Genomic DNA, 21,672 nt, shown 5'->3' on the forward strand with positions numbered 1-21,672 from the left:
GTATAAGAAGAAGTGTTCTAAGCTGGTTTTGATTAGAAAAATGCAAATTAAAACAACTCTGAGGTACAGTCTGAGATTCATTAATGATAAAAAAAGGAAAATGATAATAGTTGTAAAAGATGGGGGAAAATTAAGACACCAATGAAATGCTAGTAGAGTTGTTATGTGGATGTAATAGAATCCAACTGTAGAATAAGAAATAATGAACAAATTTCAGAAAAACTTGGAAAGAATTGTACAAAGTGATGAAAAGTGAAATGAGAGAACCAGGAAAACATTGTACACAGCATCAGCAATATCATGTGATGATCCATTATGAATGACTCAGCAACACAATGATCTAAGACAAATACAAAGGATTTATAAAGGAAAATGCTACCCACAATCAGACAAAGAACTGATGGACTCTGAATGCAGATTAAAGCAAATTTTCTTCACTTTATTCTTTCTCATCCTTTTTTTTTTCTTTTGACCTGTTTTTTCTTTTGCAACTGTGATTAATATGGAATTTTTTTTTTATGTGACAGCATATGCATAACCTATATCAAACGTCATTATTTTTGGAAGAGAGGAAGGGAGGAAATGTATGCTACAAAAAACTGTCCTGACATGTAATTGGCAAAAAAATAAATAAATACCATTAAAAATTATAAAATTGTTCCCTCTAACTCATTTTTAATAAAAGTAACTCCATAATTATTTACCTTTGAAATTTTTAGTTTCTGCACGGTCTCTTTCATTTTCTCTTTATCATTCTTTAACTTCTCTGGTGAGTCGACAATTTTTGTTTTTAAATTCTCCTGTTCTTCTTTCAAAGTAACTAGTGACAATTTTAATTCATTCTGTTGAGAAAGAATATTAAAGTTTTAGATCAGATAATTTATTTGGAAGAGCAGGGTTCTTTCCCCACAATAATGAAGCTCAATGGTAAAGATGAATAAATCAAATCAATGGATGATTAATGTGGTAACACAAACCCTAAGCTACTTTTAGCCATGAAGCATAAAGACCACTGGACCAGGTCTGATGCTGTAAACCCGAGTTCTAACCATAATCCCTCATCTAAGGGGTAACCTTGGACACTTGGCCTAAAAACAAGTTACATTATATGATTATATAATTATATAAATTATAGCAATTATAAAAAACAATCTGGTATAAACTAAGAAACAGAGTGGTGGATGAATGGAATTAAAGACCACAGTAAAATGCTAAATCCAAAGATCTAAGATTTTGGAACAAAACCTCATTATTTGACAAAAAGTGCTGGAAAAAAATGGCAGAAACTAGGGACAGATCACCTTATCACACCATATACCAATATAGTCAAAATGGATACATGATTTATACATAAAGGGTGATATCATAGGCAAATTAGAAGAGCATAGAATAATTTACTCTTATCTATAGGCCAGAGAAGAATTTAGGACCAAAGAAAATATAGAGAACATTATAAAATGTAAAATAATATTTATTTTATAAAATTAAGTTTTGGCAAGCAAAACGAATACAACCAAACTTAAAAAGCAGAAAACGAAGGGGTGGGGGAGAGAATTTGCTATTTTTATCTCTGATAAAAGCCAGATTTCTCAAATATACAGAGAACTGAGTCAAATTTATAAAAATACAAATCATTCCTCACATGATAAGTTGCCCAATGAAAGATCCACTGCCCCCTCACTGGGTGCTACAGTCTAGACCACCCTACAGCCAACAGCTGGAATCTAATTACATGGAAATCAACAAAGATGTTTACCAGACGTTTAGTGATCTCAGCAACGTCTAACTTCTTCTGGGAAATGCCATCTTGTATTGTTGTCTAGGTTAGGAAACAATGAGAATTAGAATTGTTTTATAACCCAGAAAAAATTTTTTAAACAAAATCTATCACTGATTTAAACAGACAACTTAAAGTGTTTTTTCTCACCCACTTTCCCTCCCTCTCCCACTTATAACCAGTACAAATATATAGCTTTAATAACACTCAAACAGCACCAGCAACGGTCAGATCATCAGAAACACAGTAAATGTGCATCATGATTAGGCTGTGGGATACGGGCTCACGTTTAATCAACCAGAATGCTAACTCATGGATCCCCAGGGGGAGGTACATCTGGCTTTAGAGTACTTATTGGTCACCTGCATAGGGCACTTCCTATTTCTTAGCAGCTAAGTTCATTTCAGGAAACTAGATTGTAGAAGAAACAAATTGATGCTTGGTGAGCAAAGGATCAGAAGGAATGAAGGTACATCTTCCTGAAAATCTTCCATAAAGTCAGATAAAAAATAATTATAAAAACATTATTTATTTTCATTATGATATTCTATTTTGCGTCTAAAAACATAAACTATTATGTACATAAAATGCTCTCTTCTACTTCATGGATAGGTTTCTCTAAAGAATCACTAGCAGGTCTAGCACCAGAAATACCCTCAATAAACTTGCAAATTTTTTCTCTTTGGTCCTGCTCTAAACTCCATCTGTGGACGTTACCAGTGTTGGTATGACAGCACAGCCAAGACATAGAATGCTGAACCTGAAAGAATCTCTAGATCATTCCAGGATTTTTGACCATGAAATTGTGTTTTAAAAATATTTTGCTGTTAATTCAATTTAATTGATCCCCTCTGCTAGTCTATAGATTTTATTTAACACATCAAAAAAAAAAAAATCTTTCTGACAAGTCTGCATTGTCTTTCATTTTCTCTTTATCATTCTTTAACTTCTCTAGTGAGTCAACAATTTTTGTTTTTACTACCAGAGAAATCTGCAACAAAAAAGAAATTTAACCCACTCACTTGACAGGAATTCTATTTTATACCCATTTTACATTATGAAGAAATAGATCCAGAATGTAGAAGTCATGTGCCCCAAATCACTAACTCCATGCTAAGACTCTATTTTAAATATCATATTTGGTAATGTTATCTGCCAAAGGTCGCTTTAGAAATGCTCCTGACTTCTAGGGCTGGACCTGGGAGACATCCTCATCCTCTTCCCAATCCCAAAGGTTGAGGTGGGGGAAATATGCTAGAGAGGTTTGTTCCTGGTTCTGGAGTCAGAACCTTTCCCCTGGGCACCTACAATAGCACATTCCACTGCTATGATGGTGAAAATAAATCAGACCCCTTCCAGAAGTTCCATCAGCCCAAAGGGTTTTAAGAACAATAAGCTCATACTGTTTTTTGACGAAACCCGTTCAGCGTTTGCTGCCGCTCCTGGATGTCCTCCACGAGCTGTTTGAACTCAGCTTGCTCTTCAGCTGGGATGGAACTAGGAATAAAAAAAGAGAAATGAGATCAAGATACCCCACTTTTGTCTTTTAGTGTCTGAGGAACATCCCTCCATAAAAGAAGAAAAGGGACTTGGCTTGAACTGGAACTGTGCCTGGGAAGAATGAAACTGGACAAAGACCTTCCTGCCTGATCCAGGCAGGTCAGAACAGTTTGGACAGTCCCCAAGAAAGTCAGGGGATCTAGGATGTTGGGGTTCTACTGAGGCAGCTATGGTGCATCTCACTGCTTCTTATGGAACAATCCCATTCCCTGATATTGAGCATCAGCCATTTCTGTAGCTATTCCTTTATCAACACCCTGAAATTAAAGCAACACCTTTTGCTAAAGCAAAGCAGCTTTGCTAATTATTTTGGGGTGTGTGGGACTTGCCTTTGTGTCTCTGACCTCTCGGGGAACCATCCTGCAGTGGGACAACCTCCAGACCCCTTTATGGCTGATATACTACTACCTTTCCAGTTTTCTCACACCTTCTCAATCACCTCTGTGATCCAGAGACAGGGGTCTCATGTCCATGCATTTCTGGCCTTATGTAATTCCCTGGCTGAACCCTAGGCCTAGAACCCTCTCCTCCTTATCTCTGAGAAATTTTTCCTTATCCTCATTACACTTCGGCACTACTTCATCCTTTAAATGCCTCATTGGCAGACAATTATTTACGTGATGTTTCCTGCTTTAGATTGGGAATTCCTTAAAAGTACAAATTATTTTACTTTTTGCCTTCCTTTATTTTCAATATATACAATGCTTAGCACTGATTAGCACACAGCAAGTACTTTCACAATAGTTCTATCACTTTTTAAATTTCATTTTTTAAATTCTGAATTTAGATTAAATGACTTTCGGAGTATATTCCAAATGACTTTCCAGAAATGGTAAGACCAATTCAATTAATTACCCCATCAACAATTAATGTTTCTATTTCCTTAAGTTTCCCAATAATTATCATTTCCCTCTTTTTTTGTTATTGTTGTCATCCTTGCCAATCTGCAGGTTATGAGACAAAGGGCTCAGAGTTCATTTCATTTTCATCTCCCTTTTTAATTATTAATGATTTAGAGCATTTTTCTTCCATATGATAATTGATAGTTTGGGTTTCACCCTTCAAAAATGCCTGTTCATATCTTTGGCCATTTATCAATAGAAGAGCTATTATTCTTATAAAAAAAAAATTCATTGATCACCACCTCAACAAAGATCCTTTGTGGAAGACACAAAGGAATATTACTGCAACATTTCAAAACCCCCAGATCAAAGAGAAAAGTTTGCAATTAACAAGGAAAAAAAATTATCAACTAAGTAGAATACTATGTAAACTATTTGGAAAAATACTATAAGGAAGCCATCTATACCCACAGAGACTATGGGAACTGAGTATATATCACAACATAATATTTTCACTTTTCGTTGTTGTTTGCTTGCACTTTGTTTTTTATTCTCATTCTTTTTCCTTTTTGATCTGATTTTTCTTGTGCAGCATATTTGTAAAAATATCTAGAGGAATTGCACATGTTTTAACATATATTGGATCACTTGATTGCTGGAATCTTTACAAACTGTTAAGCCACTGGAGTTGATAGAGACAATAATTATCTAATTTAGCATGATTCAATATGATTGATTTCATCTTAGAAGGAGATATTTTGGGCCAGAACTTGAAACAAGGTACTAAGGATAACTGATAGAAACGATGCTTATGTTCACACCTTTAGAGAGCTCATAAGTATCTAAGTACTCAATGGAGTTCACACATTTGGGAGATTTCAGGGCTTAGTATGGCTTAGTATGTATGAGATATCCGAATTCATACCTCCCTTAAGGCCAGAGAGCATTCTGGGAGATAACCCAGCATCCCTCTCTCTCCGGAAGGAGGAGTTAACCTTTGGGAGATCATATATATACAGGAAGCTCTTAGAGCTTGATGGAGTTACTTGGGAATATTCCCAGGGGTTGGAGAGGAGCACTCTCGGAGGAAGCCCACAAGTCCTATCTTTGAGGCAAGTGAGGTTCATTGCATCTTCTACCTTGGTGCTGGCTGGAGTCAGAAGTACAAATCTTTGGATTTGGAGACATTCGGGCAGAGCTCTTAGAACCAAGGGGAGAGATAGACCTCTGAGCTAACCGGGCTATACTGAAGGACACAATAAAAGATCTGAACTTTTACCAGCTGGCTGTGATTTTGGAGTAATTATTTACTTCAACTGAGACTAAGGCTGCCTCCAGAAAACCTCTCCGAGAAACCTTCTCTCCCAGAGAGAACCATCTTATTATTATTTTAAAGAAGAAAAAAACACCAACACTGGATGACTCAGGGAGTAGAGGGAGGGAGTGGAAAAATTTAGAACACAGGGTTTTGTAGGGGTGAATGTCAAAAATTATCCATGTATATATTTTGAAACAGCCATAATTAAAAAATAAATAAAAGAATGAGTGGGAAGAGCAACCAGATGGTACAATGGATAGAGAACCAGTCAAAAGGATTTACATTCAAATCTGGCCTCAGACATTTGATACTTGCTAATTGTGTGACTCCAAGAAAGTCACAATCCTAATTGCCTTGCCAAACTTTTAAGAGAGCAAGAGAGAGAGGCAGAGTCAAAAAACAAACCATAAAATAAAGGATTTCATTGAAGAAAATGACCAAACAACATACAAAATTTACAGAATGGAGACAAAGGAATACTTAGGGGTAAATTCATATCTTTAAATACTTACATTAATAAAATAAGAAAAAGAGCACATCAATGACTTGGTTACACAATTTAAAAAGCTAGAAAAAGAACAAATTAAAAATCCCTAATTAAACACCAAATTAGAAACACTGAAAACCAAAGGAGAGGTTAATAAAATTAAAAGAAAACCACTGAACCAATAGTGCAGGTTTTATGAGGGGAAAAAAAAAAAACACAATAAAATAGATAAACCATTGATTAATTTGCCCTAAAAAAAAGGAAGAAAAAAAAAATTGCCGGTATCAAAAATGAAAGGAGTGAACTCACAACCAATAAAGAGGAAATTGAGACAATTTTTAGAAGTCATTTGACCCAATTATATGCCAATAAATTTGACAATCTAAATGAAACAGATGAATATTTACTAAAACATATATTATCCAGATTAACAGAAGAAGAAATAGAATACTTAGTGCAATATGAGAGTGGAGCGGGGCTGGGGGGGGGGGGGGGGGGGGTAAGGAATTGAACAAGCTTTCAATGAACTTCCTTAAAAAATTCCCACAACCAGATGAATTCAACAACTGAAGTCTACCAAACACTTAAAAGATCAACTAAGTATAATACTATGTAAACTATTTGGAAAAATATTATAAGGAATCCTAGTGAGTAAGGAATCTTAAGGGAGTCTCGGCCATGTCTTTTCTGCAAAATTTTTTTTTTACTGAACACGAGAATGTGCTTATGGTTATCTGATGGAATACCAGAAAAACACAAAGGGGTTCATCGGCCACTCTTCTGGTGCATTTAATTATGAGTATCCTTTATTGCAGGCTTGTGTTTACCCTGGAAATCTGGCCAGTTCCTTAAGTAAACATAGCCCTCCTAAAGGAATGAAGAAATATTCTTCTTGATGAGACTCTTGTGATGGAGCATCCTATACGCCATCTCAAGAGTCACGTATCAAATGAGAATACTTAGTGTAGTGCTTTCTTTGTTCTTAGTCTATCCAAACTCTTTAAGGGAAAGGGACTTGGAGGATTCAGCTAGGAAGTCAGCTTGCCTAACAAAAGCTCACACTTGAGATTCTGAATAGCTGTGATCGTGGTCTTCCCAGCCAAGAAATTCAGATGTTGGTGCTTCCTTGGAGTAGTGACAATGTAGGTGGTAGGTTGTTAGAGTGTCTTTATTGTTATGATAGCCATGGTGTTTGTTAACTGTGTGTTACTTTTAAAATGAGTTTCTTCTTTCCTTATGTCTTATTTAAATGAAGGCTCTGAGCAATAACAAAATTGTACACACCTGGTTTAAGACTATGCCTATTGAATTAGAATTCTGAACCTAGATTAATCTTACAAATACACAAAGGAGAACTTCCAAATTCTTTTTATGACACAAATATGTTCCTCATACCTAACCAGAAAGACAGAGAAAGGAAATTATAGATTAATTTCCCTAATGAATATTGATGCAAAATCTTCAAATAAAATATTAGCAAGGTCATTACGCAATATATCTGTTACCAGGTGGGATGTATAACAAAAATTCAGGGTTAGTTTAATACTAGGAAAACTATCAGCATAAATGACCATATCAATAACAAAATCCACAGAAATCATATTTTTGTCTTAATAGATGCAGAAAAAGTCTTTGACAAAATACAACCATTCCTATTAAAAATTAGAGAGCATAGGAGTAAATGGCACTTACCTCAAAATTATTAAGTAGTATCTATCTAAAATCATATTATACTTGTAGAATCCTAGAGAATCATTTAAAAACTACCTGAAATAATTAACAGCTTGCGTAAAGTTGCAGAAAATAAAGTAAACCCACATAAATCATCAGTATTTCTATATATTACCAACAAAACTCAGGAGCAAATGAAGAAAGAGAAATTTCATTTTTAAGTCTACTTGCCAAGACAAATCCAGACACTAGACAAACACAATTACAAAATACCTCACACAAATAACATCAGATCTAAACAAATGTGAAAAATAAACCTACTTATGGGTAGGCTAAGCCAATAAAATAAAGATGACAATTCTAGTTAAATTTATTAATTCAGTGCCATAACAATTAAAATTAATAAATTATTTTTATAGGAAAAAATAATAAAATTCAACTGGAAGAACAAGAATATTAATAGAAAAAAAAAATACAAAGAAAAATGACCTAGCCATATCAGATCTCAAAATATATTATAAAGTACTAGTCATCAAAACTATCCAGAACTGGGTAAGAAATAGAAGAGTGAATCAATCAATTAGATAAACAATACATGGTCCAGTGTTTAATCAACTCAAAAATCCCAGTGTTAGGGACAAGACCTCAATATTTGACAAAAATAGCTGAGACAATTGGAAAATAGTATGGCAGAAACCAGGCATAGACAAACACCTCACAACCTATAACAAGATAAGGTCCAGACGGGTTCATGATTTAGACATAAAGGGTGATGCTATAAGCAAATTAGGAGAGCAAGGAATAGTTTACCTGGCAGATCTTTGGAGAAGGGAGGAATTTATGACCAACAAGAAATAAAAACATTATGAAATGAAAATGGATAATTTTGGTTACATTTAATTAAAAAGATTTTGCACAAATAAAGCTAATGCAGCCAAGATTAGAAGGGAAGCAGAAAGCTGGGAAACAATTTGTACAGCCAATGTTTCTGATAAAGTCCTCATTTCTAAAATATATAGAGAACTGACTCACATTTTTAAGACTTTCTCCAACTGATAAATGGTCAAACGATAGGAACAGACAATTTTCAGGTGAAGAAATTAAAGTCATCTATAGTCATATGAAAAAATGCTTTAAATCATTATTGATTAGAGAAGTGCAAACTAAAACAACTCTTAGATACCATTTCACACCTATCAGACTGGCTAAGGTGACAGAAAAGGAAAATGGTAAATATTAGAGGTGTTGTAAGGAAACTGGAACATCAATGCTCTTAGTGGAGTTGTAAACTGATCCAGCCATTCTGGAGGGCAATCTGGAACTATGTCCAAAAGGCTATAAAACTGTGTATACCTTTTGATCCAGCAATAACACTACCAGGTCTGTATAATTAAGATATATTTTAAAAAGGAAAAGCACTCATATATATAAAAGTATTTATAATAGCTGCTTTTTTGGTGGCAAATTGAAAATTGAAGGAATATCCATCAAATGGGGAATGGCTGAACAAATTGTTGTCGCTGGATTGGTTGTTGTCCTTTGTACTTGAAGAGGACCAAAATGATGTTAGAATCAAATTAGTGTGTCCAACTGTGGCTGACTACACCCATGTGAGTTGTTCTGCCACAGATCAGACACAAATAGCCCCTATGACTATTTGGGATAGCTTCTTCAATTTTGCATGTATCGCACTTCTTTGGGGCTAATTAAATTCATCCAACACAGCCCCTTTTCTGATGAGGGCATGCCTTACCAGGCAAACCTGTGCCAGAATCTCCCATGTCTCACAATCAATTCTCAAGTTCTTAAGAGAGACCTTGATAGTGTTCTTGTATCACTTTTACTGACCACCATGTTGTGTGCTTGCCTATGCGAGTTCTCCATAAAATAATTTTTTTGGCAAGCATACATTTGGCATTCAATCAATGTGACCAGGCCAAAAGACTTGTGCTCCTGCAGTAGAGTTGGAATGCTTGACAGTTTAGTTTGAGAAAGTACCTCAAACAAAAGACTGACATGAACTGATGGAAAGTGAAGTGAAAACAAGTAGAATCTTGGTACTTAGTAATACTGAGACAATGATCAAATCTGAATGACTGCTCTTCTCATCAATGCAAAGATCTAAGACAATATCAAAGGACTCATGGTGACAAATGTCACGAGAGAAGGATACTTATCTGAGACATGTTGCAAAGGGAAACTCTCTAGGCTTTGGCAACAGATTGTATATAGGTGGGATGAGAGAGTGAGGAGATGAAAACGCCATTTAGATTGTGAAATCAGCATTCAAAAACTTCTCAACTCCATCTAGTTGTTGAAGAGGGCAACAGGCAAAACTGTTAGTGAAGCTACAATTCCATCCAGACCTTCTGGAAAACAATTTGAAACTGCCCCCAAAGTCAATAAACTACTAGGTCTATGGCACAAAGAGATCAAAGAAAAGGGAAAAGAACTTGTGTCCAAAAATACTGATAGCAGTGGTGACAAACTGGAAATGGGGAATGCCCATTAATTGGAAGATGGATAAACAAATTACAGTATATGACTCCAATGAGATATTAATACCCTGCAAGAAAAGACGAAAGGAAAAGTTTTAGGAAAAAATGGAAAGGCTTTTTTATTTAATTGATGAAGAGTGAAAAGAGTAGACCCTGGAAAACAATTTTCACAGTAACAACCTTAAAAGAATAAATAATTCTAAGGAATGTAACGACTTAACTGATTTCAAGGACCCATTATGATGACTTATGCTACCTATTTCCTAACAAGTGATAGATTCCAAAGTAGAGAAGGTGACATGTTTTGAGATAACAAATGTGTGGATTAGTTTTAACTGATTACTTTTAAGTCTGTGTTTATGTGTGTGTGTGTGTGTGTGTGTGCGTGTGTGTGTGTGTGTGTATGCACACATTTATTTGAGGGGCAAAGGCAAATTGGTTACAGGATTGCCATAAAAAGGATTATTGAAGCACTTTTTTAAAATGCACAGAAGAAAACAATTTCAAAAGGAAATATACAACAGGATAGCTTGCCCTAAATTTCATAAGCAGGCCCTAATTTGTGATTTAGCTTCCACTTCCAATTGCATCAAACAACATCATCCTTAAAGGAGTCACAAGTTAGCAAGACAGGACATTCACTTAATTTCCTAGAAAATGTCTCATTCTAGCCCTCACTCAAAACTCACTTTTGTTTTCAAATCTAAACTGGATAGAATTCAAGAGAAAAAATAAGGAGGAATCCAGGCAGAAAAGGCTTAGACTTTTATGTTTTACCACCTTATCAAAAGAAAGAGCTGATTAGAGCTCATAGTCCTCAATCTGATCCCATCCTAGCTACCTCTGGAGGTGAGGAGGCAGTGCAGGGTCAGGTTTTCTCTAGCATTCTAGTTGTTTTACAGACTCCTATTGACCTCTGAAAGTGACTATGACCACAAACAAGCCAAGTAAGGTCTTCTCTAAAATACATGAGCGTAAGATACCAAACACTCTACTCTTCTGGGTTAGAAACTCACAGAGAATGTCTACAAGTCATCACTCTAGATTGATTTTATTTTTCCTATATGACTTCTAAGTCAATGTAAGAGTCTAGAAATATTCCAGCAATAATTTAGGTGGACAGAGTGATGGCTCTTGGACTAGGTAATGTGACACACAATAATGTCTAGAAAATGATCAGAGAACAGACTATATAGTAAAAGTCAAAAAAGCTTTTTCTCAATAAAATCTGAATTGCTCTCCTCAATATTAAGAAACAGTTTCAGAGCACAATACTGGACACCAAACACTTATTCAAAATTTTAATAACCACTTTTAATGTGAATAAGTCTTGTACTTACTCAAGTTTCTCCAATTTCATCAATGCTTCCTGTTGTGCTACATGTAGCTGCTGCATCTTGTCCATAGAAGATTTCTGCAGAAGTAATTTCATGAGCTTATTTAAATATGACATGTCACATAAAAATTTCAAAATGTGGTAATCTGGCTATTGGTCCATTCTATAGCATCCATTAGAAAGGAGTTCTAAAAAGTGATTGAGAAATAGTACAAGAGATTCTTGTTCATATACAGATAATCTCAGGAGAAAAACAAATATTGTAATTGAATACTATATAGGGAAGACACTACCAACGAGGCCTTTCCTGAACCTACATTTTGAAAAGCAATATAAAGCATAAAGTTCCTGACTTTTCAGATTATTCCATTATTATGGAGCAGAAGCAGAATAAAATTGATTTCATCATTCACCTTGGTATTAATTTATTTGGGAAATAGCCAATAAACATTAATAAAGAACTACCCAATCCAGGTACCATATTATATATAAGTAAAATAAAAAGATAAGAGTTCCTGATTTCTCTGTTTATAAGTCAGTAAGTGTATATCTCTTTCTAAGAAGAAAGGCATATAGTTTCTGGAGATTATCCCTGGGCCCTTTTATGACAAAAGACGGCCTCCAGTGAAGCTTCTGATCTTTCCTGGTATTTTCTGGGGAAGAGAACATTGTTGCCAGCTCTATAGTGCCTTAAAACTACATAGTTAAAAATAATTAACAAATGAAATCTCTTGCTTCTTGTTATTTAAAAGGACATCAACAATGCAGGAAATGTTTTTGGGAGATTGCTCTTATATTAAGACCAAATATTATGTTTCATCTTACATATTCCCATAAATGTTTCATATATATTTCTCGACGTGATTCTCTGAAGTGAATGAAATTGATGATGGCACTTAAAAACCGACATGTACGTTTTCCTTCTGAAATATAAAGCAAAATAATCTTTGCATAAATCTCATTCTTACAGAAATCAGGACAATCTAAATCTGAGGATTCATTTCCCAACTGTACACGGTGTATCCATTCAGCTTTTAAATTAAAGAATAATACAGCTTTTAGGCAGTCAATAACTCATCTAATTCCAAAAAAATAGCTTAAGATTCAACAACTGCTTTCATTTTTTAAAATTATAATTTTTAACAAAGTTGTTTGTGTAGACCTATAGTTATTCAGTTAGAGAGGTAATTGTGGAGTAAGAGTAGAGTGGCATTTTTTTAAAAACGAATTAGCCTAAGTAGAATGGAAGAATGAAGCAAACCTTAACATCACATTATTTTCTAATAAATTAATAACTATAAAAGTCATACAAGATTAAATATCATTACTAGAAATTCAGATAAGATGGAAATGTCTTTTGCCTAAAGCTCCATGTCCATTTGCAATATTGTCTTTTAAGATAGTGGTTAATGGCTCCATTCCTTCAAAGCAACAATAATAATTTCTTGTTTAGTAAGAATCTCCTATCTGTTAGGTCCTGGGTTAGGCCCCTCTTCTCCTGATACCTCTTTCCCCAATGTCGTCTAGCTGCCTCTTCGTGTCCCAACAGCACGATTGATGGCGCCTCTCCAAAAACACCACAGGCTTCTCACTATCTGCCTATTCTAGATAAAATGTAGCTTCCTTCTAATCACTTCTGCCCACTTCTCAAAGAGTGGAGTTCCCCCAGTGCCCCACTCCCCATCTCTGCATTTTCCCAAATAAAGTGTACCCCCCTTCTCTTCTCCCCTCCCCCCCCACTGCCAAACACCACTCTTCTCAGTGTGAGGTGTGAGGTTTTATCAATCAGAAGGGAAGCTTGTTGAAGGCAAGTCTTTGCTTTTGTAATGTAGGTTCACAGTGCTTAACACATACCAAGCTGTTAATAAATGCTCTCATTCACTGTATTTCATTTTTAGTCTTCTTACAAGGACTATTTACAAGACTTTTTCTTTACCAAACTAAGGAAGTATTGGGCCTTGGGAGCACTTACTCCTGTCACCACAGTTAATATCGTATTTTCTTCAGCAGAAAAGGTGAGTAGGGGTGCTTGAAAATAATCATTGGCATAATTTATTATTTGCTGAGTAGGGGTGCTTGAAAATAATCATTGGCATAATTTATTATTTGCTATAAATGTGAATTTCTTATGGCACTTATGTACATCAAAGTAAACAATATGTTAAAAGATAGATATGACCAAGAACAAACATTTCAACTTACTTGGATAGAAAATATCAGCAAACTCAAAATCATTCACCCGGCAGATGCGAAGAAAAGATTCCCTAAGGATGGAGATAAAATCAAAGAGTGTGTTTACTTAAGTTTATAGTAAGAAAAAAGTATAATCACTAATACAAATTATCGATAACTTGCACTTTTGTCTTCCTCTCCCCAGCCCGATATTGTAGAAAGTTGTATTGAGTGTGTATATACATGCTCAGGTTCTCCTTTTCTCACTTGGCATTATTCAGAAAATTCTGTATTTCTACACTGTCTTGGATTCAAGTGTTTGCTGACAAATTTTGGCTTAGAAACACAGGTTTTTTGAGCCATAAGGAAGCCAGGCAGCTCAGAGGATGGAACACTGTACCTGAAGTCAAGAATACCCGAGTTCAAATTCTGCCTCAGACACTCAGAGGCAGGGTATCTCTCCCAGCCTGTTTCCTCATATGTAAAATGGAAAAATCATCACACCTGTCTCTCAGGGTCGTTATCACAAAATGACATAACATAGGAAGCAAACTTTATCAATGCTAGCTACTATTTTTAAAGAGAAACAATACGGTTACTATTAGTTCTCAGCTTTGAAATAAGAATAAAATGAGATAAAGGGCTTTGCAGTTTTCCATACTATTTATGAGGATTAATCATCATGTTGGTCTAGGAGAAAGAGACTCAGGTTAACATGTCATAATACTGTGAAACTTTGGGCAAGTTACTCCATAAACCTTAAATGATCTTTTACTCTAATCTGCTGCTCTAGGTCATGTGACATCTCTAGGCTATTTATTGGTGGACATTTATGGACATTCTTATTGTCAGCAACCAGCTTTTAGGAGGATGACAACTGTGAAAAGTGCTGACCTCATAATTTTACCTTTTGGTTATATTTACTATACAAGTATTTAAGATCAACCAAGTTATGGGTTAGGTTTCCAACAAGTATAGGTGGAAGGATGCCCCTAGGCTCATCAACCTACAAAAAGGAATCGATTCTGAAACTTGACAACTTAAGTATAGTCAAAATCTGGAACAAATGTAAGGAAGCTATTTAATCCAACTACATTTGATTTGGACATTTTTTAAAGTCCATGAATCTGAAAGTCAAATGGAAAAAGAGAAACAAAACCTTCCCAATGCATTTTAATTTTTACAAGATTAAAGTGGAACAAAAGGTAATAGAAAGTTAAAAAAACCAAACCAGCTTACTTACATATAAACAAACAAGTTACACAACGGTAAGAAGCCTTCCATTATCTGTGGGTACATGACTTCAACGTTCACTGGCATCTAAACACAGAAGTGTAGAAAATATCAAGTAGGTTAGAATGGGAGACAGATTCACAACTTATTTTCAAGCTTCAATCACTGATCCCCAAAACTCAGTGTGAACTTTCTATTAAGACCATATTCCAGATAAAAAGGCTTTAACGGTTTGTAGGCAATGGCCGGGTCTACATATTTCACCAGGGAGGAAGCAGATCTGACGGAAGACAACAAGTCCCGTTGAGAAGAGTTCCATTCTTCCCTGCAAATATGGGCTAATTTATCTTGGTGCCATGGCATTGGCAGCTGTGTATGTCCTTCTGGACACATACAGTGCTGTGGACCTTTTATCAGCCATTAGTGCAAACAGATTCTCCCATTGGAAAGGAACATAAGCTTAAATGAATCACAGTCAGTCAACCAAACATTCTCCAAGTTCCCACTCTGTCCTCAAGGAGTCACTCATGGGTTGGCAATCAGGGAAGGCACTGGCATGAAGGTGGCCTGGTAAAGGGTTCGTGAAGAAGCTGGGATTTGAGGGAAGCCCGGAGACAAGAGATGAAGAGGGAGAGAATTTCAGGCTTGAGGGACAGTTAGTGAAAAAGATTGCAGTCAGAAGATGAAGGAACCGTAGGGCATGATGGTGGATAGAGCACGAGCCCAGGAGTTAGGAGGAGGACCTGACTTCAAATCCTGCCTCCCATATTTCTGCCTAACACTTAGTAGTTATTAACTTGGGCAAGTCACTTCACCCTGTTTGCCTCAGTTTCCTCATCTGTAAAATGAACGAAAGAAGGAAATGGTAAACCACTCAGATATCTTTTCCAAGAAAACCCCAAATGGGGTCATGAAGGGTCAGGCAGGACTGACCAACAAAAAAACCAGAGACTGGACTCTGAAGAGGTCAGTAAGATAAAGACAAGTGGGGCTTTGAATAGCGAGTTCAAGATTTCATGTTCGATTCTGGCTTTGATTTTGGGTAGAGGGAGAGGCTTAAGGCAGGTCACTTAGCAAGTATAGTTAGGTTGCAGCGGGGGAAAGATGTCCCATTGCTTCCTTCACAGCAGCTCCCCTTGCCTCCCCAACCCTGACTTACTGTTCACTGAATGGCAACACCTACTAGACTATCGTGGTATGAGGTGGTGGAGGGGTGGCGTGTTGGAGGAGATAAAGGGACATATAAGGGACGTCATCAAACCAAAATCAGACTGGGTATGAGGGGACTGGGCCCAGAGCTGCCTAGCACAAAACACACTGAGTCCTACTGATGAGAAAGAAGGAATCACAGGCAGGTGGGAGACATTCATTAAGTGCCTCCCGTGAGCCTTGAGCACTGGGAATACAAAAGGAGGCCACGGACAACCCCTACTCCCAAGGAGCTCACAACCTCAAAGGCAAGATTAAGAGCACAAGCGCCTCATTCTTGCGCTTGTAGACCTGGTACTTAGCACAGTGTCTGGCCTATGGCCAATGCTTAAAACATATCACTGGTCTGATCTGCAAATTTAAACGCTGAATCAATATTTGCCAAAGAATCATCAAAGTTTTACATATAGACCTACACACATACACACACACACACACACACACACACACACACACCACACATGTATTAGCTATAAACATAAAACATAAGACTATTGTCTAACCCTCCATGTTTCATTTTTAGGTGAAGTAGCATAACATTTCATTCAGCCCCACAGAAACACTAAGAAGCCCAGGTCTTCTGATTCTACTGCCTGGCACATGCTCCAAACTCATGCTGAAAGAATTTTGAAAAGATAGACATTTCCTTTATTTTTATTACAATTTGTGTGAAATTACTTGAAGGCAGGAGCAACTCTGGTTTTGGTCTGTGTATCTCCAGAGGCAAATACATTCCCTTTCTAGAGGTACAAACTAGCACAGAAATGCCTGCTGAATGAAACCAAATTTGTGGTTTCTAGTACCAATCAAAGGAAAGTCATTCCATCTGGAAAAACCAAACATTATCCTGTTTTCTGTTTATTTTAAATTATGCTGCCATTTTTGCTCGACTATTCTCCAATGTGGGCAGACTTCTTGAGACTAAGGCAATGATTCAGAAGTTTGCATTGGCTTTCTGTTGTCTCTAAAGACTGTTCTTAAAATAGTTTAATGGTTTTATTAATCCCTGAATAAGGTATGATCTCCATTGTGGGGTAATCCTATTTTTTAAAAATGTACTAATATCCATCTTATGGAATCTCATGTTTGCTCACTTGAACAGAACTGAAACTGGTTGAGCTCCAATTGAATCGAAACAGAATTTCCATCCAAAGAACCAACCACACATGATGGTAAATAGAGAAGCAGCAAAATGTTTCATCTTAACGACAGTCATGTTTCTGCAGCACTGTTTACACACACAGTTTTTCCATCCTCTATCTCATCATGTAAACTCACCATGTAACAGGCGTCCAGTGGAATTCCATATACAATCTGTAGTGTTCGCAAGAAAATCTTGCGCAAGACTTCAGGCTGCAACACAAAACACAAAAACATCCACCTTAAAAATCTAGCTTTTTAAGATAAAAGAAACTCCATCATTCTTATCACTGAAATAAGATGGTGATTGGCATATTCACAGAAAAGGAAAAGAAAAACTACTAATTCTACTTGCCCTCAAATTTCTTTTCACTTTTTCCACTTGAAACAATACACTATAGTTTGGTACACTCTCTATATTAAGGATGAGCATTAAAGACTTTGAATTATGTTGGTTGCCTAAGCTCACATAAAGCAGTATTATGAAACTCAATACAACTAAATTCCTTTGAAAACATCATATATATAGATACATTTTTTCCCACCAAGAGACACAGGGGGAAAAGTTAAGTCTAGTTGAGTCATGCAAATTTGTAAAATGCAATACCTTGAACAGAAAGTAAAACATATTTTAAGAAAAGTTTCAATTTAAAAGAATTAAGCGAGTCACTGAAATCCCTATCTCTTCCCCACGAAGTAATTCTACCCATTTTCCTGGCATGCTGAAAATTTTGTAAATCTTCTTTGAACAGACCAATCCAGAGAACTGGCAGGTTCAAGAAGAGGATGGAGAATGGTAAAAAGCTGGCATCCCATTGAGCATCACAGTGCATATCTAGCATGAAATAAGAATCAGATCCAGCCTCTGACACAGATTAGCTGGGTGATCCTAGACCAGACACTTAAGGTGTTGGGGCCCTGGACCAGAGCTGTCAAACTCTACAAAGAGTTTGAATCAAAAGAAAATGTCCTTAGAAAATGCTTAACAAAATAAATGTTCATTTGTGGTTTTCTAAGTCAATGTGACCAGAAGGGATCCATTTCTGCTTGGATTTAACAACCAGTCCCATTGTCTAAGACTGAATTAAAAAGGCTCTATGTATCCACATTTTGGGAAACTGAATTTCCCAAATCTAATTACCAATGTCATTCAAAAACAAAATATGTAATACAGACTCTCTACATGAAAATGGCTACATATTTAGTTTACATTATGCCCACTTGGCTCCCCAAACATCATCCCAGTGCAAGAAAACACAGTGACAGTACCTTTGGATTAGGAAAAATGTCATTCTTGGATAGAGTTTTGCCATCAGCTCCTGTCAGGATTGAATTCTGGACATGAGTCACAATCTCAGCTGGACTCAGTCTGGGAAAAGACAGGGTTTCCATGTTGAAGTCCTGCTGTCAGTGTGATTGGGAAAAAAAGAAAAACAAAAAAATGGAGCTTAAATGGGAAAGTAACTGAAAATCCGGGGTATCTCTCAATCACTTCAGCGTCATCTGGAGCTAAAGCAAGTGTGATCGCACACAGCAGCGAGTATGACGACTAGGTACCTGTAACAGACCAGCTACGCGGAGGCCCACACACGCCCATGCATGGTCTCAGTGGGAAAAACACCAAGGAGCGACTTAAACTTGGCACAGGACACACAGCCAAACAGCCACCGGTAAAAGAGGTTGAAAAAGGAGAAAAAGAGGTGACAAATCACAGGAGGAAAAAAGGCGGGTGGGGCAGCCAGGTGCCCGAGCACCAGCCCTGAAGTCAGGGGGACCTGAGTTCAAATCTGGACCCAGACACTTAACACTGCCTGGCCGTGTGACCCTGGGCGAGTCACTTAACCCCAATTACCCTCAGGGGAAAAAAAGGGGTGGGGAGGGTAGCCGGGGTAAAGGGTCACTGCCCATCACCGGCCTCAGTGTCTAAGTTAGCAGGGGTAAAGGGTCACTGCCCATCGCCGGCCTCAGTGTCTAAGTTAGCCAGGGTAAAGGGTCACTGCCCATCACCGGCCTCAGTGTCCAAGTTAGCCGGGGTAAAGGGTCAAAGGGTCACTGCCCATCGCCGGCCTCAGTGTCTAAGTTAGCCAGGGTAAAGGGTCACTGCCCATCACCGGCCTCAGTGTCTAAGTTAGCAGGGGTAAAGGGTCACTGCCCATCGCCGGCCTCAGTGTCTAAGTTAGCAGGGGTAAAGGGTCAAAGGGTCACTGCCCATCACCGGCCTCAGTGTCTAAGTTAGCAGGGGTAAAGGGTCACTGCCCATCGCCGGCCTCAGTGTCTAAGTTAGCTGGGGTAAAGGGTCAAAGGGTCACTGCCCATCACCGGCCTCAGTGTCTAAGTCTTCACCAGCAATCACCGGGGCTCCCGGAGTACGGGGGAGGGGCAGAGCGGGGAGGGGCAAGGAGCGGGGAGGAAGGGAGGGGGGGGGGGGTGAGCTCAGCAATGGCCGTGGGATATTTGACAATAACAATGATAACAACAATAACGAATTCTTCCTTGCTTCCCGGCAGGACCCTCCCTACTCCAGGAGGAGCCGCCCCCGTAGTTGTCCGTCCTTCCTTTCGGAAGAGAAGGTAACATCGGGGAGGCGACATGAAGGTGAAGTGGCTCTGAGGGATTCGCGCCGCTCAGACCACCCGCCTCACTCCCCCTCCGGAGGCCAGAGAGAGGTCAGGGCCGCCGGAGACGGGCCTGGGAGGGCCCGGCCTCTCTAAGCTGAGGCCTCCGTCCAGGCTGGGGGCTATTCAACAACTGAGGCAAAGCATCCCCTCCCCCACCTAGTCCCTGTCCCCTCCCCCATCTAATCCCCGCCCCCTCCCCCCATCTACCCAAACAAATAACCGAAAAAGTGAAGGGGGGCGGGGAGTTTCGGGCCAAGCAGAAATGACTGACATTGGGCGGAGCGGTCAGGGCCCAAACAGCGGCCCGGAGGGTTTGGCCCGGGACAAACAGTAACCTCGGCGAGCAAAGCGGGGCAGCTGCAAGGCTCCCCCCGCCCCCTCCCCAGCTATCGTGGGTCTTCAGGCCCAGGCGTCGGGATTCTCCCGAGCCCCGCCCCGCCCAGGCCCCGCCCCCGCCCGAGGCCACGCCCCGTTTGACTGCTTGGGTCCCCGGACCCGGCATAACGGAAAGGGCAGAACCCTAAGGCTCCTCCCCCGCGGATTTATTTACTCGTAGAGATTGTCATTACATCAGAGAGAGGTGGGGAGGGGTGTCTGGCGGCCTTGCCCGGCCTCCCGCGTCACGGCATCGCCTCCCGAAGCCCGGGTCCTCTTACACGGCGAAGGGCGAACCTCCACCGGGGGCCGCTCTGAGGCCAGGGAGCCAAGGCGGGACCAAGAGAGGAGTCAAGCCCAGGAGGCCGCCGCGGGCCGCGGGCCCTCCCCATTTCCCCCCCCCCCAGGCTCTTTCTGGCTGCCGCCCCTAACCCGCGGGGGCGGAGGGTTCGGACTCGTGCCCCCTCCTCCCCCGGGCGAGAGGAGGAGACCCCCCGCCCAAGCGCTCGGCTCACCTCCTAAAGCTCCGACCTCCCGACACGGCGGCCCTTCCCCGCAGCGCAGGACAACTTTTCAAATCGGCCGCGGTAGAGCCCGCCGGAAGTCCCGCCCCCTTTCACCCTTCTCGCTTCCGCCCTCCGTTGTCGTCATTTCCGAGAAGGAACGTGCGCTTCCTGTCGCGGTCGGGTAGTTTTTCTGAGAGGCCCCGGCCCCCTCGGAGCCTGGGAGCGCGGCCCCTCCGGCCTGATTTGGCCGGGGCGGCGGCGGCGGCCGGTGACCCGAAGGGGGCCTGAGGCGCACCCTCCGTCCCCCCGACCCTCCGTCCCCCTGACCCTCCGTCCCCCCCCGGCCCTCCTCCCCCCCCGGACCCTCCGTCCCTGGACCCCCCCTGTGCCCCGGTCCGGGCCCCCCATCGCCCTTCACCCACCTCCCACTTCCGCCCGGTAATCCCTTTACGTCACCTCTGGGGCCAAGAAATGCCTTTCCTGACCTCGTTTGCCGCCGCACCCTTGCACCGAAGGGGGCGTTGCCGGGGAGCTCTGTTTGCCTCATTGTGCCCCAACCTGCCACCAGACCCCAACCAAACCCTGATTTCATTCAGGTTCCCCAGATCTAGGCCTCAGCAGTTGGGGAAACTACCTGCGGGCTGGGGGGGGGGGGCAGAGGGTTCCTATGGAGGAAGCCCCCGAGGGAGATTCTGGATTTGGGGAAGTCTCCCTTCCCCAGGGGAGAGGGGGCCTGCACAGGGGGGAGGGGGACCTATAGAACAAGCCCCCAGGAAAAGGGCCATCTGGAGGATTTCTCTAGAAGGAGCTCCCAGAAGGGCGGGGCATGCCGGGGTTGGGGCACAGCCAAAGCAAGTGCCCAGTTGTTATGGGCCAGAACTTGAAACAAGGTGTTAACTATTAGAGTGGATGGAAACACTGCTTGTGTGC

The 21,672-nt window shown here is 39.9% G+C and overlaps 1 protein-coding gene across 4 annotated transcripts in view; it reads right to left on the reverse strand.

Annotated features, from left to right (window-relative positions):
* The window catches only part of NUF2 (NUF2 component of NDC80 kinetochore complex), a 31,586-nt gene extending 10,738 nt beyond the window's left edge, over positions 1–20,848 (reverse strand). The window contains exons 1-10 of one of the 4 annotated variants that reach the window (XM_031951203.1): positions 20,752–20,848; positions 18,513–18,647; positions 17,382–17,456; positions 14,905–14,981; positions 13,692–13,753; positions 12,315–12,412; positions 11,494–11,567; positions 3,181–3,274; positions 1,757–1,819; positions 705–842 (exon numbers count right to left, since the gene is read on the reverse strand). In XM_031951203.1, the coding sequence (XP_031807063.1) occupies positions 705–842; positions 1,757–1,819; positions 3,181–3,274; positions 11,494–11,567; positions 12,315–12,412; positions 13,692–13,753; positions 14,905–14,981; positions 17,382–17,456; positions 18,513–18,635 (804 nt within the window). In that variant the 5' untranslated portion in view covers positions 18,636–18,647; positions 20,752–20,848. Of the gene's footprint in view, positions 1–704; positions 843–1,756; positions 1,820–3,180; positions 3,275–11,493; positions 11,568–12,314; positions 12,413–13,691; positions 13,754–14,904; positions 14,982–17,381; positions 17,457–18,512; positions 18,648–18,800; positions 19,029–20,751 lie in introns of those variants that run through there. The other 3 variants (XM_031951209.1, XM_003762680.4, XM_023498393.2) reach the window with 3 other exon arrangements.
* Positions 20,849–21,672: the final 824 nt, after the last annotated feature.

This window comes from Sarcophilus harrisii, chromosome 1 (assembly GCF_902635505.1).
Source record: "Sarcophilus harrisii chromosome 1, mSarHar1.11, whole genome shotgun sequence".
Lineage (NCBI taxonomy): Eukaryota > Metazoa > Chordata > Mammalia > Dasyuromorphia > Dasyuridae > Sarcophilus > Sarcophilus harrisii.